This window comes from Ciconia boyciana, chromosome 2 (genome assembly GCF_034638445.1).
Source record: "Ciconia boyciana chromosome 2, ASM3463844v1, whole genome shotgun sequence".
In the NCBI taxonomy this organism is placed as follows: Eukaryota; Metazoa; Chordata; class Aves; order Ciconiiformes; family Ciconiidae; genus Ciconia; species Ciconia boyciana.
In genome coordinates this window covers 106,566,616-106,584,299 of record NC_132935.1, presented here as the reverse complement: position 1 = coordinate 106,584,299, position 17,684 = coordinate 106,566,616, and the positions used below count along the sequence as shown (strand labels likewise).

The 17,684-nt window shown below is 40.3% G+C and overlaps 1 protein-coding gene across 14 annotated transcripts in view; it reads left to right on the top strand.

The window, feature by feature from the left end:
* The window catches only part of NFX1 (nuclear transcription factor, X-box binding 1), a 118,268-nt gene that overhangs the window by 1,651 nt on the left and 98,933 nt on the right, over positions 1-17,684 (top strand). For all 14 annotated transcript variants that reach the window (XR_012041076.1, XR_012041077.1, XR_012041078.1 and 11 more), the window contains exon 2: positions 3,167-3,213. Coding sequence is in view for 8 of the 14 variants with exons in the window: in XM_072853438.1 (XP_072709539.1) it covers positions 3,167-3,213 (47 nt within the window). In the remaining 6 variants the exon portion in view is untranslated. The remainder of the gene's footprint in view (positions 1-3,166; positions 3,214-17,684) is intronic.

Below are 17,684 nucleotides of genomic sequence, written 5' to 3'. Positions count from 1 at the left end.
AGGAAGGCCAGACAGGATCTAAAAAAGGAGGGTTATAAATCTGGAATTTAAAAAGCCCTGTTAGTTCAACAGTAGACTTATACAGGGCTACGATGTGTGTGCCATGAGGTCTGAGTCACAGAGACTTCGGTCTCTTTTGTTGATGATAAAACAGAAAATTGGCCACTGTTGATAGCTGTGAATCTCCTCATCGCTGAATGGGGCCATTTAAAAAGGATGAAATGATGCCTGCAGGGTTGTTGTGTTTATTTAGCCTAACTGAAATAGCCAGAACATACACATAAACATGATTTCTTTACTGTTGCTCATAGAGACAACATAACTGTCCTTCCTGTTTCTCATGAATGAAGAACAGAAAGAATCAGATGCTGATGTTCCCAAAGAAGTTCTGCGCAAACTATGTTCAGGTAGTCATTCATAGCACAAAGTATCATCCTCTCACCACCAGTAACTAAAAGCAATATTGATGATAGGTGCAATTAGGGAGGCTCTGCAGAGGAAATGAAGATGCCTAACCATCTTCACAGCTTGTCAACGTGACAGCACCATGGTCTCTGTCAGTCTCAGCTTTATAGCAGAAAAGTTTATTAACTATAGTAAGTGTGAAATAAACTCGTATTAATCCAGCACCATAGTTTTATTTCCGCATGCTTTGCAGAGGGCTCTTGCATAAACAAAGACTTAAAGGACTGGATGATGTTTGAGATGTCATTGGATTTAGTGTTTGAAGCTTCCTAACACAGTCTACAGTTGAGACAAACTTAAGGCTGATTTTCATCATTAGTTTATTAATTGGAGAAATTACTACTGACTGTCATTACTCATGAATAATACTTTCTATTTTTTTACATAAGTGAAGAACTCTGAGTATGAAGTTCTATTTCATTAAAAAAATGCATAAGTGCTGAAAGAAAGCAGTAGAGAAGTACTACCATTTAGATAAAATCAAGATGTTAACTAGCAGAATGAAGCAGCCAGAAATACCTGCAGCTAGCCAGAAATAGCAGGCAGAGGTGAGAACATCATATTATGAGCAAATCAAAAGCAAAAAATCTGCATGCTGGATTTCAAGCACCTCTGACTCAAAGGTGTTTGACTGATAGGAGGCAGCTGCTTGCAAAGGGAGGCAGTCCTGAAGGGAAAAGGAGTCCAGGAGGGCTGGAGGGGAAATCTTAAGGCCAGGAGCAGGCCATCCCCATGTGCCGAAAGATGAGACAGCAGTGAAGACCGGCCTGGCTGAACAGAGAGCTTTTGCTGGAAGTCAGGATAAAAAAGAAGGGGCAGACAACTCAGGAGGACTACAAAGATGTCGTGAGGCTATGCAGGGAGAAAATTAGAAAGGCCAAAGCCCAACTAAAACCTAATTTGGCTACTGCCGTAAAAGACAATTAAAAATGTCTCTATAAATACATTAACAACAAAAGGAGGGCTAAGGAGAATCTCCATCCTTTATTGGTTTCGGGAGGAAACATAGTGACAAAGGATGAGGAAAAGGCTGAGGTACTTCATGCCTTCTTTGCTTCAGTCTTTAATAGTAAGACCAGTTGGTCTCAGGGTAGCCAGCCCCCTGAGCTGGAAGACAGGGACGGGGAGCAGAATGAAGCCCCAATAATCCAAGGGGAAATGGTTAGTGACCTGCTACACCACTTAGACACACGCAAGTCTATGGGGCCGGATGGGATCCACCCAAGGGTACTGAGGGAGCTGGCAGAAGTGCTCACCAAGCCACTTTCAATCCTTTATCAGCAGTCCTGGCTAACTGGGGAGGTCCCCATTGGCTGGAGGTTAGCAAATGTGACGCCCATCCACAAGAAGGGCTGGAAGGAGCCAGGGAAGGTTATGGAGCAGACCATCTTGAGTGCCATCACATGGCATGTGCGAGACAACCAGGTGATCAGGCCCAGTCAGCATGGGTTTATGAAAGGCAGGTCCTGCTTGACTAACCTGATCTCCTTCTATGACATGGTGACCTGCTTCGTGGATGATGGAAAGGCTGTGGATGTTGTTTACCTGGACTTCAGTAAAGCCTTTGACACTGTTTCCCACAGCATTCTCCTGGAGAAACTGTCTGCTCATGGCTTGGACAGGTGTAGTCTTCTCTGGGTAAAGAACTGGCTGGGTGGCCAGGCCCAAGGAGTTATGGTGAATGGAGTTAAATCCAGTTGGCAGCTGGTCACAAGTGATGTTCCCCAGGGCTCAGTATTGGGGCCAGTTCTGTTTAATATCTTTATCAATGATCTGGACGAAGGGATCGAGTGCACCCTCAGTAAGTTTGCAGATGACACCAAGTTGTGCGGGAGTCTTGATCTGCTTGAGGGTAGGAAGGCTCTAAAGAGGGACCTGGACAGGCTGGATTGATGGGCCGGGGCCAATTGTATGAGGTTCAACAAGGCTAAGTGCTGGGTCCTGCACTTGGGCCACAAGAACCCCATGCAACACTACAGGCTTGGGGAAGAGTGGCTGGAAAGTTGCGCGGCGGAAAAGGACCTGGGGGTGTTGGTCGATAGCTGGCTGAATATGAGCCAGCAGTGTGCCCAGGTGGCCAAGAAGGCCAACACCATCCTGGCTTATATCAGAAATAGTGTGGCCAGCAGGACTAGGGAAGTGATTGTCCCCCTGTACGCACTGGCACTGGTGAGGCAGCACCTCGAATACTGTGTTCAGTTTTGGGCCCCTCACTACAAGAGAGACATTGAGGTGCTGGAGTGTGTCCAAAGAAGGTCAACGAAGCTGGTGAGGGGTCTAGAGCACAAGTCTTATGAGGAGCGGCTGAGGGAACTGGGGTTATTTAGCCTGGAGAAAAGGAGGCTCAGGGGAGACCTTACTGCTCTTTACCACTACCTGAAAGGAGGTTGTAGAGAGGTGGGGGTCAGTCTCTTCTGCCAAGTAACAAGCAATAGGACAAGAGGAAACAGCCTCAAGTTGTGCCAGGGAAATTTAGATTGAACATTAGGAAAAATTTATTCACTGAAAGGGTTATCAAGCATTGGAACAGGCTGCCCAGGGAAGTGGTTGAGTCAGCATCCCTGGAAGTATTTAAAAGACGTGTAGATGTAGTGCTTAGGGACATGGTTTAGTGGTGGACTTGGCAGTGCTAGGTTAACAGTTGGACTTGATGATCTTAAAGGTCTTTTCCAACCTAAATGATTCTATGGTTCTATTCTAGATTAGACCAGTGGTCTCCGAACTGCTCCTGTCTTGGGTTCTATGCAAGTAAGTAGAAATATTTCAATATAATGTATCACCCATACCTTCTTACTAGATAGTTTTAGGTTTCATCTAGGTGAAGTTAATGAAAGACTCCTGCTTATTTCAGTGGATATTTGTCCTTGCATGTTACACTGCTGCTTTGTAGTTTTCTGGAGGAATAGCTCAAAAAGTGGAACATTTCAAATAACTAGAATATTTTCAACCAACAAATTGTGGGTTTTTAGAGACTAAGTCAGTTCAAATTCTCTTGGCAAACAGAAGATTTTCCCACAACAAGGCTTCAGTTACATATTATTCCTGGGTCAAATACTTTCATTAGTAGGCAAGGAAGCCCTGATTCTTTTATAAATATTTTTAAGAAAATAGAAAATAAAATATTCAAACTGTATTGTGTAAGCCACAGAGTTATTTATTTAGTAAGTGTTTTGAAAGATAAGTTTTTATTTCATAGTCGGATTCTTGGTTTTGTTTCAGTATTCACAGCCAGTGCTCTGATGCCAATGACTATGTATTGACTATGCTACAAATCTTTTCAGCAATAGCAAGAAAATAGACATTAAAAGTGGATTGATTTCATCAATGTTTTGAATTGCAGTTATTTTGTACTTAAAACTTGTGTTTTGTTTCAGTCCTGTCATAGCTAAGTTATAATAATGCTTATTATTTACAATTGGCATTCAACAGATATCTATCATAGTGTCTTGGGTTTGTGTGGCAAGGTTTTTTGGGGGGAGGGCACTGCAGGGATAGCTTCTGTGAGAAGACACCAGGAGCTGTGCCCGTGTCAGACAGAACCAGTTCCAGTTGCTCCAAGATGGACCCACCGCTGGCCAAAGCTGAGCCTAGGGTGGTTCCCCTGTGATAACATATTTAAGAAGGGGAAAACGATGCTGCACAGCAGCTGTGAGAGAGAGGAGTGACAATATGTGAGAGAAACAGCTATGCAGACACAAAGGTCAGTGAAGAAGGAGGGGAAGGAGGCACTCCAGGTGTCAGAGCAGAGATTCCACTGCACCCTGTAGTGAAGACCATGGTGATGCAGGTTGTCCCCTGCAGCCCATGGAGGACCACAGTGGAGCAGATGTCCACCCTGCAGCCCATGAAGCAGCAGGTGGATGTGCCCTGAAGGAAGCTGCAGCCCATGGAGAACTGTGGCCCCGTGGGCAGAAGCCCACACAGGAGCAGATTTTCTGGCAGGACCCCATGGGGGCCCCACACTGGAGCAGTCTGTTCCTGAAGGACTGGTGACCCCATGGAAAGGACCCATGCTGGAGCAGTTCTTGAAGAACTCAGCCCATGGGAAGGACCCACATTGGAGAAGGTCATGAAGGACTGTCTCCCAAGGGTGAAACCCCATGCTGGAGCAGGGGAAGAGCATGATGAGGAAGGAGTGGTGGAGGCAAAGCTTTATTGAACTGACCACAACCCCCATTCCCTGACCCTCTGCGCTGCTCGGGGGGAGGAGGTAGAGTAGTTGGGAGTGAAGTTGAGCCTGGGAAGAAGGGAGGGGTGGGGGGAAGGTGTTTCTCGATTTGTGCCTATTTCTCATTATCCTACTCTGTTTAATTGGCAATAAATTAAATTAATTTCCCCAAGTCGAGTCTGTTTTGCCCATGACAGTAATTGATAAGTGATCTTCCTTGACTTTTCTCAACCCAGGAGCTTTTTAATTTTATTTTCTCCCTGTGCACTGCTGAGGAAGGGGAGCAATAGAGCAGCTGAATGGGCACTTGGCAGCCAGCCAATATCAACCCACTAGACATATGTAACAGGCTAAAAGGTGAATATGGTAATTAGTGCAGTATTGATAATATTTATGCATTATTTTAAAGAAGGCTACAAATCATGGCTTTTCCACCGCTAACACTGTATCCTTGAATGTAACATGATGCCAAATTGAACTTACATAGTACACAAGGAAATTCTGTGTCATGTCCTTATACTCCTCCACTTCACTCTGTCTGTATTGGACAGGAGTATATGATTTTGTATAGAAGGCTTTTTTTTCGCCTTTAACAGTGGATTTATTCTGAAGGAGTACTAGCTACAGTTGCAGTAAAAAACCACCTTACAGCTACTGTGTTTTCAGAAACTGAAAGTCCTGTTATGTTCATCATAACATTATGATTTCTCAGGCAGTATATTACGCACTAAAAATAGCACAAGCCATCATCTCAATTTTTGAGGGAAAGAGGAGGTAATCCTTTATTTTTTCCAGACATATAAGAAGTCCTTTGGCAAAAATCAAACAGAAATCTTGTGGCCTCTTAGAAACATGAGCTATGAAATTGCTGTCTGAGAAGATGAGAAAACTGTGATGAAGCCATCAACAGCAATCACAATTTGGATGTTTATTCCATTGTCCCCAAGTTTGGACTGTCTGCCAGACTGCACATATATGATATTGTCACTAGATTAAAAATCAGGTGCCAAGTCTCCAAAAAGCATGAAGTTGGCTTAAAGGTTATAGTATGTTCTAAATCAGTGTATAAACCTTTTCTTTTTCAAGGCTTTAGGGAAAAGTATTTCAAACCACAGGGAGAGTACTTTCATTTCCTAGCATCAGAAGATGCTTTGCATGCCTCAAAAGCTCCTGTCATTGAAGATTCCTCTCAACCCCAAATTTCTTAGCCTCTCTGTTGGTCTTCCTTTATGTCCTATCTACCTCTTTGAACCATAAATAGGAAAAGTTTTGCCCATGAACTTGCCTTCAGTTTCATTAACATCAGTGAGTGGCAACTAACTTTATTGAGAATAGCTTCACTTCTGTCAATGCGCTGGTAGAATTTAGGTACATTTAGGTAAAGCCATCAGGGGTAAAGGTAAAGGCTGCAGCCTTTCTGCTAATGGTGAGACACAACAGCCATTTTTATAAGGCAAAATTACAAGATGACAACTTTCACCTTTCAAGAAATTTCACCTTTCACCTTTTCTTCCTCCCCAGTGAGCAATAGTTTTGAAAAACTAGTTTTGAAAAAAGCTTTTCAAAAAGTTTTTGAAAAACAGTGTGAATTGATCACAGGTAGATAGGATCACAATCAATCCTTATAAACAGTTAGGCAAAGCATCTAGTTTATGTCTTTTATATGAAACTGTTACTACATAAATATAAAGTCTTTGGAGCATGGACCAGAATATTCCCTTTGTGGGTAAGTGTCCGAACTATTCATTCTTCCCTCTGCCCCTCCCCTTCCTGATCCTGTAAGCTAGGGAATAAAGAGATTTCTCTTCTTGTCATTTACCCAAAGAGCCTTACTTTCTTTTTCTGTTGAATGGTTTGGCAGAAGGAATGCGACCTCACTGCTTTCCTTCCCAGTCCAGGATAGCTGCTAGACTAGTGATCAGAATACTGAAAGCAATTTAAACTCAAAGAAAAAAAATCGTACTGACATAATAACTATAAGATTAGTACATGTTAAATTTCTAACACTAGCATTTGTACTGGAAAAGACTTAGACTATGACTTAGACTATGATATCAAGAGAACAAGACTCCCTGTGTCCTTTTTCAATAATTTCAAGATCCATATGAGTTTGTATTTTATCCTGTCTAACTAGAAACATACATAAGAAATAATTGGCAGACAAATATAAGTTTAAGAGACTGGAACCTAATCTCTCTCATATGGACATACGTAATGATTTTAGTGGACTGCCTCTATGATTGACATATTTAAGATCAGAATCCAAAGTAACATTTTTAGCCTGTATTAAGTTTTATACTAATCCAATGTCAAGAGTAGTACCTCAGCTGAAATCACTGTATTCAGTTAACAGTAAGTTTGCTGAGATCTCATTCCTCTCCCTAAACTATATTTCTCTTTCAACTTCCCCCTTTCTAGATTTATTTATCTCTATTTCAAGACTATTGCAGTGCTCAGTTTTCACAAGGTATCTTCACAGCATATCCAAACAGTTTTCAAGTTGTAGGATTTTGCAAAAAGATCAGCACTTTTCTCCCTTTTTTCTCCTCTTACCCTTTTTTTTGGTGGATTTTTTGTTTCATTGCTTGGTTGGTTTTGGTATTTTTACTTGTGGAAAAACTACATTTACGAGGTTTTTCAAATGGACATAGAGGCAGTTCCACCACATTGAACTGCCTGCATGAAGTTGTGTTTACAAGTTCTTTCCTCCTTATTCAAGCCCTTGTAAGTAATTAGTCATCCATTTAGACCACAGAACATAAATGTTTTGGAAGCTGACCCTTGTGTTAAAAGGGAATGGAAATGAGTGGAAACGTGAATTAACAATACACTCTAATACAGTGTAATCTCTGTTGGTTTTGCCAGAGATTAATTAGCTTTCACACTTAAGAAAATACTTCTGAAAACAAAACATTTGCATTTTCAAATGAATATGTTTGGTTCTAAAAGGCAGAGTGCTAAAAATAGAAATTATATTCCCTGCCACATACCAAAAGTTTTTGTTTCCCCTGTAACAAGCAACCTGAACTATATGCATTTACTAAGGGAAAATGCATTTAAGGTAAGTCTGTTTGTCATGTAATATTGTTTACCACTTTGGTAATGGTTATGAGAAAGTTCTGGTTTAAATAAGGAAACAAATAACTAATACATTCACAGTTTCTTCACCCACTCCTTTCTGGAAGCAAATCACAGTTTTCTTCCATCTTTGGAGGAGATTATTTTGCATACTTTGCACAGATGGAAGCCACAAAATAGGTCCAGTGCTACCAGCTGCTCTGACAGTTTTCCAGAAAATTTCTTCCAAGAAAATGCTTAAAATACTGAATTTCTCCAGGATACTGAATTTCTCCAGGAAAAAATAGTTTTTACCTCATAGGTACCAATGAATGTTTATTCAGTATCATTTTTCTTTCATGGGCCATTTCTTTTTATATAGTACTGTACATGCTAATGCAGTACATGAGAGAATCATATGAAGAGCAGTTTAAAAGTTCAACAAAAGAAAGGAGGCCTCCAAAAGTTTTATTGACATGAAGTGTACTAAAAAATGCCTACATAGATGTGATAATACAAAGGTAAGCTGTAGTCTAAGAGTTGAACTCATCATTGAGCGTTCTGTGGTGAAGCCTAGATCAGGTAGATTTGCTGTTGTGCTTCAAAAACCCAAAACTTTTTGTCTTTCTGTTTCTTACATGCACGATAAGGAAGAAATGGTATATCATGCATGAGTGTTGCAAGGCATTCTTAAATGGGCAAAAATTGTTTTGATGGATAGCACAGTAAAATGGTTTTGCTTTTATTAATGTTGGAATTATTTAGTATTTTCAAGAAAGGGGATACCAGTGCCCCTAGAACATTTTTTACAAGTTCTTCAATCTGATTTTTTTTTTCTTTTGAAATCCCTCTTTTTCCATCTGTGCAGATAACAGCAGTAATATAGTGGCCTAAGGGGCCTAAGCTACCTATTTTGCAAGAATCCCAACTCTTTCATGTTGAACTACCAGTTCATAGTGAACAGTCAGTTTGTATATTTTCTTGAGGTAGAATTTACATTGCAGTTGGGTTGTCATTGCATGTCTTCAACTAATAAAAAATTAGTTGCTTTCCTCAATTGAATTTCAATCATATTCCCCACCCAATATTTGCTGCGTTCCACTTTCTTTTTCTTTTGCAAACTTGAATTTAAATCTGTATCAAGAATTGTTTCAATTAATTTGCATTCAGGGGCCAATAAGAGTACAGTGTTTTTGTTGCTAATTCTGTGTGTTACCTAGCTTTTAATAATATTTATTGTAGAAGTGAAATATTTTAAAAATCAAAGTGGTTGGCGATAGTTTACAACTTTCTGATTTTCATCAAAATGAACACTTCTTCCTGAAGTGTATAGTGGTTGGCGTTCAAAAGGTACAGTGGTACTGACAAGCACACAGAGAAATGCCCTTTAGTTAACAACAGGGTATTAAGTTCAGACACAGGACATTCTAGGGAAGGCAGAAAATGTAATTAAGTCATGTTCAGTGCCAGTATTCCTGGAAAGTGGCAGGATTTATGTCAGTCTCTTATATCCCATTTTGTAGGTTTCCCTTCGCAAAGAATAATATAATTTTTATTAATTTCCCCAGAATCCCTTGTTTCTGCTTTTTTTATACCTTCCTTGTATACTTACTACTTCTTTAAATACTGTGGCTAATTTGAATGGAAGCCATCCACATGAGAAATATGTTATCTAGGCTCTCTTGATACTCATTAGAGAGGACAGGCACATTTAGAATGCACTACATCTTACCTGTTTTAGAGGTGTAACATAGGGTAAGATGAACCAAACCATAAAAATACTTTTTTCTGTCCATAGATTTATAGGAATCTAGATGGCAAGTTCAGATGTAGATACCTACACATGTGGGTACATGAATCCAAATGCAATGTCCCCCCCCTTTTTTTTTTATTCTCTGATGTTCCCTTTGACAATAACATCAGGAGTTGCATTTTCAAGTGCTCATTTATTTTCTTGGCATAGAATATGACTGATAACTTGATGTATCAAAAGTATTCCCCCGTACCACGGCAATGAAAAAAGGCCTGGTGCTAGTGTAGACCTTAAAGCATATATCAGTTTTAAACTACATACCCAGATTAAGAGGAACAAGCTAAAATTATGTTCTATAACTAAATCAGTCCTGCGCATATATTTCCTAGCTACACATTTTTCTCAGTTTGTGTTATATTACTTCTGCTCTGCACTGGATAGCATCTGTGCCTTCTCAGGGAAGAGAAGATTCCAATGACTGCAGTGTGTAGCAGGCAGAAAAGAGTGAGAGCAAGCCTAGGCTGAATGAAGTAATATTTTCTAGGAACCAGAGAAGACAAAAGTAAGAAGCTTGAAGTTCATAGAAAATAAATCTGGAAGCAACAAACCCATCTTCAAGGATGTAGTGCATGGGGAAAGCACCATTTATAAATTTTTTTATTTGTGTTGTGTGAAGTTAGGTGTTCTAGTTGATACTGCAATAAAATCTGACTTTCTTGAATTTAAAAAGTCTAATGGCCTTTTTTTGAGCAGCTCACTATTGGGAAATAATCTAAACATAACCACCACAAAATGTTGGCACTTAAGACATGCAGTTTTATCACTGGATGCAGTTAGTATTATTGAAAATACTGGAAAAGCATCATTCTGATAAGATTATTCAGAAATGGGCTCAGGACCTATGATGTTTTGTTGAGAGTTTTGCAGCTCAACACTAACATCCAGCCTAGATCATATGTGACCACAGCATTAACAAAAAATGACAGCAAGTTTTAGATGCGTCTGAATTTTTATTAATTCATTTTCCTTGTCTGTTTTCACTGGCTGTAGAAATGAAATAGTGTGAATCATTTGGGCTGTAACTGTGGCATTCTAGGTACAGATTCGTTAAGTTGTGTCAGCACTGTCAGTTTGGTGCAGCAAGTGTTTTATTCTTCCTTCCCTGGTCAGCTGATCCTCTGTACTAAATACAGACTAATGTGCTCCAGAGGTCTCATCAGGTAAGTCAAAGAACTAGCTCATTTTAAGAGGAAACCATGGCACATTTGAGTTTTGCTCAGTGTCATGCTCCCAGCAGACAATGTGAGCATGTAATATGTCAAGTTAGCTTTCTCCATTCTGGAGAGCCCACTAATATTTTCTCTGCAGAATTCTTGCAAACAAAAGGTGAAGAATGCCTTCCTGTTTTGTCTTGGCTATTTGCCAATGGCTATACTGTGAAGTCGAATGACCTGTGAGTCACAAAACAGCCATCTCGAAATTTTGATCCCTTGCCCTTCTGTGGTCTCAGCTGCTCTTTGCTCATGCCTGCTGCACCCCCTTCTCAGGCAGTCTCAATGACAGGCTGCTGCAGGGTGGCACGGATCACCAGCAGTTGCTTCACAGCACTGCAATCCCCTCAGCTTCTTAAAAGGTTTTCTCCATGCCACAGCCCTTTAATACAATACATATATTGTACCCTAGGCCTCCACTACCAAGTAGGTTTCCAGTTCGAAGCAAAAAAATTTTGCAACCGTCTAATAAAAATGGAGATGGAAAAAAAATCTCATGAAGGTACCGTCATAATGTAAGAGGCAGAAACATATATACAAAAGCTACTATTTCCATACATCTGAGGTGCATGATACAGGGTTGCCATGTCAGATACTCTGTGAGGGTATCTGGTTTGAAAGGATATGTGGGTAGCAGATACTCAGCATAAAAGACAACAGACAAGTAATAAACTAAACACTTATATACATGAACCCTAATGAGCAGGAGATAACAGGCAAAGACTAGAACTCTTCGTTCACAGGTTGTGGGCCTTTGAAGGAACCACTCAGGCATAACCTTGAACAGATACAAACAGAACTTTGTAACTGATGAGAAGCAGGGAAATAAGATTCTCATGGAAAATTTATTATGGGATATTTGAGAGGGCTTGTGAGACTGTGTAAAACTTAGTATGGGATGTGTTAAGGGGACTGCATGAGTCTTAGGATTTTTAGGGAAAGGGCCAAAGGCAAGGAAATGAAGGGATCACTGCCGTTTGGGGAGGAAAACATGGAAAGAAGTGAGGATAAGAGGGTCTGATCACATGTACACAGCTGTTGGTACACAGCTGTTGGTCTGTATACATGTCTGGCCAAGTCCTGGACCTGCTTACTGCAGTCTATTCCATCTTCTTATTAAACTCTATTTCTAACTATAGCCATCAAATAGGAGGAGACCAGCATCTGGAAAGACCCAATGTCTGAGCTGGAGTTTGGATAAATGAAGCCCCAGATCTGGGCATGGATTCTGGGTAAACTTAAGGTCTGGTCTAGCGTTTGAGGAACCTGCATGTGGACCAAGAAAATGAGTGTATGTCCACTAGTAAACTTCAGTCCTGATCAGCTACAGAGGAGGAATAGGATGGGCCTTTGTGTTGTTCCTGTGCACTGGAAGCACATTCTGTGTTTTTATGGCTGCTGGTAAAGGCATTGTTGTCTGTGTTGATTGATCTCTGTGGCCAGCCATACGTATAGGGTGTGCATGTTTGTATGCTTGTGATGTATGTTCAGCCCTGCTACCTGCTGGACTGTTAGCAGACTGGGGAAGAGAAATCCCATGGGTCTTGACTTCCAGTGGGCTCATTGGATCCAGTCTGCTCTTGACAAGTTGTAAACCTTGGTCTTAAGATGCAGGTATGAGGGAAGGCAGAGTACATACAGGTAGCAGTGTAGTTCCATGTGTTCACAGTCACTTCAAAAGACTTATAGGCCTGTAATCCTTATTTTCAACAAGAGATTCCTTAGAGAAAGGGACATGTGAACTTGAGGCAGAGGACAACCAAGCAGCTTCTGCTGAGAAGCATCCTGCATATACTCTGGAGTAGCTGGAAATGATAGCTGGAGCTGTTGGAAAATCTCCATCTGAAATATGAGTGTATCCATGCCCCAAGAAAACTAGCAGGCGATTCTTTGAGGTCCATGGGGACTCAGAGAGCAAGACAGGAGAGAATAGAAGTGGGAGTGCTTCTCAGGCTTTGCCTAGCCATGAGCCTCCTGCTGCAGAGAGCTGTTGTGATAGTGCATTGGGTTTACGTGGCAAAGTTTAAGTAGTGCTGCGGCTGCAGGGGTGGCCTCTGTGAGAAGAGACCAGCAGCTGTCCCTATGTTGGACAGAACCAGTTCCAGCTGGCTCCAAGATGGACCCCCCGCTGGCCAAAGCTGAGCCCATCAGAGATGCTGGTGGTGCCTCTCTGATAACATATGTAAGAAAGAGTAAAAAAACGCTGTGCAACAGCAGCTGTGAGAGAGAAGTGAGAATATGTGAGAGAAACAACTATGCAGACACAAAGGTCAGTGAAGAAGGAGGGGAAGGAGGTCCTCCAGGCATCAGAGCAGAGATTCCACTGCACCCTGTGGTGAAGACCGTGGTGAAAACCATGGTGATGCAGGTTGTCCCCTGCAGCCCATGGAGGACCACAGTGGAGCAGATATCCACCCTGCAGCCCATGAAGCAGCAGGTGCATGTGCCCTGAAGGAAGCTGCAGCCCATGGAGAGCCCATGCTAGAGAAGGCTCCTGGCAAGAACTGTGGCCCCATGGACAGAAGCCCACACAGGAGCAGGTTTTCTGGCAGGACCTCATGGGGGCCCACACTGGAGCAGTCTGTTCCTGAAGGACTGGTGACCCCATGGAAAGGACCCATGCTGGAGCAGTTCTTGAAGAACTCAGCCCATGGGAAGGACCCACATTGGAGAAGGTCATGAAGGACTGTCTCCCAAGGGTGAAACCCCATGCTGGAGCAGGGGAAGAGCATGATGAGGAAGGAGTGGTGGAGGCAAAGCTTTATTGAACTGACCACAACCCCCATTCCCTGACCCTCTGCGCTGCTCGGGGGGAGGAGGTAGAGTAGTTGGGAGTGAAGTTGAGCCTGGGAAGAAGGGAGGGGTGGGGGGAAGGTGTTTCTCGATTTGTGCCTATTTCTCATTATCCTACTCTGTTTAATTGGCAATAAATTAAATTAATTTCCCCAAGTCGAGTCTGTTTTGCCCATGACAGTAATTGATAAGTGATCTTCCTTGACTTTTCTCAACCCAGGAGCTTTTTAATTTTATTTTCTCCCTGTGCACTGCTGAGGAAGGGGAGCAATAGAGCAGCTGAATGGGCACTTGGCAGCCAGCCAATATCAACCCACTAGACATATGTAACAGGCTAAAAGGTGAATATGGTAATTAGTGCAGTATTGATAATATTTATGCATTATTTTAAAGAAGGCTACAAATCATGGCTTTTCCACCGCTAACACTGTATCCTTGAATGTAACATGATGCCAAATTGAACTTACATAGTACACAAGGAAATTCTGTGTCATGTCCTTATACTCCTCCACTTCACTCTGTCTGTATTGGACAGGAGTATATGATTTTGTATAGAAGGCTTTTTTTTCGCCTTTAACAGTGGATTTATTCTGAAGGAGTACTAGCTACAGTTGCGGTAAAAAACCACCTTACAGCTACCGTGTTTTCAGAAACTGAAAGTCCTGTTATGTTCATCATAACATTATGATTTCTCAGGCAGTATATTACGCACTAAAAATAGCACAAGCCATCATCTCAATTTTTGAGGGAAAGAGGAGGTAATCCTTTATTTTTTCCAGACATATAAGAAGTCCTTTGGCAAAAATCAAACAGAAATCTTGTGGCCTCTTAGAAACATGAGCTATGAAATTGCTGTCTGAGAAGATGAGAAAACTGTGATGAAGCCATCAACAGCAATCACAATTTGGATGTTTATTCCATTGTCCCCAAGTTTGGACTGTCTGCCAGACTGCACATATATGATATTGTCACTAGATTAAAAATCAGGTGCCAAGTCTCCAAAAAGCATGAAGTTGGCTTAAAGGTTATAGTATGTTCTAAATCAGTGTATAAACCTTTTCTTTTTCAAGGCTTTAGGGAAAAGTATTTCAAACCACAGGGAGAGTACTTTCATTTCCTAGCATCAGAAGATGCTTTGCATGCCTCAAAAGCTCCTGTCATTGAAGATTCCTCTCAACCCCAAATTTCTTAGCCTCTCTGTTGGTCTTCCTTTATGTCCTATCTACCTCTTTGAACCATAAATAGGAAAAGTTTTGCCCATGAACTTGCCTTCAGTTTCATTAACATCAGTGAGTGGCAACTAACTTTATTGAGAATAGCTTCACTTCTGTCAATGCGCTGGTAGAATTTAGGTACATTTAGGTAAAGCCATCAGGGGTAAAGGTAAAGGCTGCAGCCTTTCTGCTAATGGTGAGACACAACAGCCATTTTTATAAGGCAAAATTACAAGATGACAACTTTCACCTTTCAAGAAATTTCACCTTTCACCTTTTCTTCCTCCCCCAGTGAGCAATAGTTTTGAAAAACTAGTTTTGAAAAAAAGCTTTTCAAAAAAGTTTTTGAAAAACAGTGTGAATTGATCACAGGTAGATAGGATCACAATCAATCCTTATAAACAGTTAGGCAAAGCATCTAGTTTATGTCTTTTATATGAAACTGTTACTACATAAATATAAAGTCTTTGGAGCATGGACCAGAATATTCCCTTTGTGGGTAAGTGTCCGAACTATTCATTCTTCCCTCTGCCCCTCCCCTTCCTGATCCTGTAAGCTAGGGAATAAAGAGATTTCTCTTCTTGTCATTTACCCAAAGAGCCTTACTTTCTTTTTCTGTTGAATGGTTTGGCAGAAGGAATGCGACCTCACTGCTTTCCTTCCCAGTCCAGGATAGCTGCTAGACTAGTGATCAGAATACTGAAAGCAATTTAAACTCAAAGAAAAAAAATCGTACTGACATAATAACTATAAGATTAGTACATGTTAAATTTCTAACACTAGCATTTGTACTGGAAAAGACTTAGACTATGACTTAGACTATGATATCAAGAGAACAAGACTCCCTGTGTCCTTTTTCAATAATTTCAAGATCCATATGAGTTTGTATTTTATCCTGTCTAACTAGAAACATACATAAGAAATAATTGGCAGACAAATATAAGTTTAAGAGACTGGAACCTAATCTCTCTCATATGGACATACGTAATGATTTTAGTGGACTGCCTCTATGATTGACATATTTAAGATCAGAATCCAAAGTAACATTTTTAGCCTGTATTAAGTTTTATACTAATCCAATGTCAAGAGTAGTACCTCAGCTGAAATCACTGTATTCAGTTAACAGTAAGTTTGCTGAGATCTCATTCCTCTCCCTAAACTATATTTCTCTTTCAACTTCCCCCTTTCTAGATTTATTTATCTCTATTTCAAGACTATTGCAGTGCTCAGTTTTCACAAGGTATCTTCACAGCATATCCAAACAGTTTTCAAGTTGTAGGATTTTGCAAAAAGATCAGCACTTTTCTCCCTTTTTTCTCCTCTTACCCTTTTTTTGGTGGATTTTTTGTTTCATTGCTTGGTTGGTTTTGGTATTTTTACTTGTGGAAAAACTACATTTACGAGGTTTTTCAAATGGACATAGAGGCAGTTCCACCACATTGAACTGCCTGCATGAAGTTGTGTTTACAAGTTCTTTCCTCCTTATTCAAGCCCTTGTAAGTAATTAGTCATCCATTTAGACCACAGAACATAAATGTTTTGGAAGCTGACCCTTGTGTTAAAAGGGAATGGAAATGAGTGGAAACGTGAATTAACAATACACTCTAATACAGTGTAATCTCTGTTGGTTTTGCCAGAGATTAATTAGCTTTCACACTTAAGAAAATACTTCTGAAAACAAAACATTTGCATTTTCAAATGAATATGTTTGGTTCTAAAAGGCAGAGTGCTAAAAATAGAAATTATATTCCCTGCCACATACCAAAAGTTTTTGTTTCCCCTGTAACAAGCAACCTGAACTATATGCATTTACTAAGGGAAAATGCATTTAAGGTAAGTCTGTTTGTCATGTAATATTGTTTACCACTTTGGTAATGGTTATGAGAAAGTTCTGGTTTAAATAAGGAAACAAATAACTAATACATTCACAGTTTCTTCACCCACTCCTTTCTGGAAGCAAATCACAGTTTTCTTCCATCTTTGGAGGAGATTATTTTGCATACTTTGCACAGATGGAAGCCACAAAATAGGTCCAGTGCTACCAGCTGCTCTGACAGTTTTCCAGAAAATTTCTTCCAAGAAAATGCTTAAAATACTGAATTTCTCCAGGATACTGAATTTCTCCAGGAAAAAATAGTTTTTACCTCATAGGTACCAATGAATGTTTATTCAGTATCATTTTTCTTTCATGGGCCATTTCTTTTTATATAGTACTGTACATGCTAATGCAGTACATGAGAGAATCATATGAAGAGCAGTTTAAAAGTTCAACAAAAGAAAGGAGGCCTCCAAAAGTTTTATTGACATGAAGTGTACTAAAAAATGCCTACATAGATGTGATAATACAAAGGTAAGCTGTAGTCTAAGAGTTGAACTCATCATTGAGCGTTCTGTGGTGAAGCCTAGATCAGGTAGATTTGCTGTTGTGCTTCAAAAACCCAAAACTTTTTGTCTTTCTGTTTCTTACATGCACGATAAGGGAAGAAATGGTATATCATGCATGAGTGTTGCAAGGCATTCTTAAATGGGCAAAAATTGTTTTGATGGATAGCACAGTAAAATGGTTTTGCTTTTATTAATGTTGGAATTATTTAGTATTTTCAAGAAAGGGGATACCAGTGCCCCTAGAACATTTTTTACAAGTTCTTCAATCTGATTTTTTTTTTCTTTTGAAATCCCTCTTTTTCCATCTGTGCAGATAACAGCAGTAATATAGTGGCCTAAGGGGCCTAAGCTACCTATTTTGCAAGAATCCCAACTCTTTCATGTTGAACTACCAGTTCATAGTGAACAGTCAGTTTGTATATTTTCTTGAGGTAGAATTTACATTGCAGTTGGGTTGTCATTGCATGTCTTCAACTAATAAAAAAATTAGTTGCTTTCCTCAATTGAATTTCAATCATATTCCCCACCCAATATTTGCTGCGTTCCACTTTCTTTTTCTTTTGCAAACTTGAATTTAA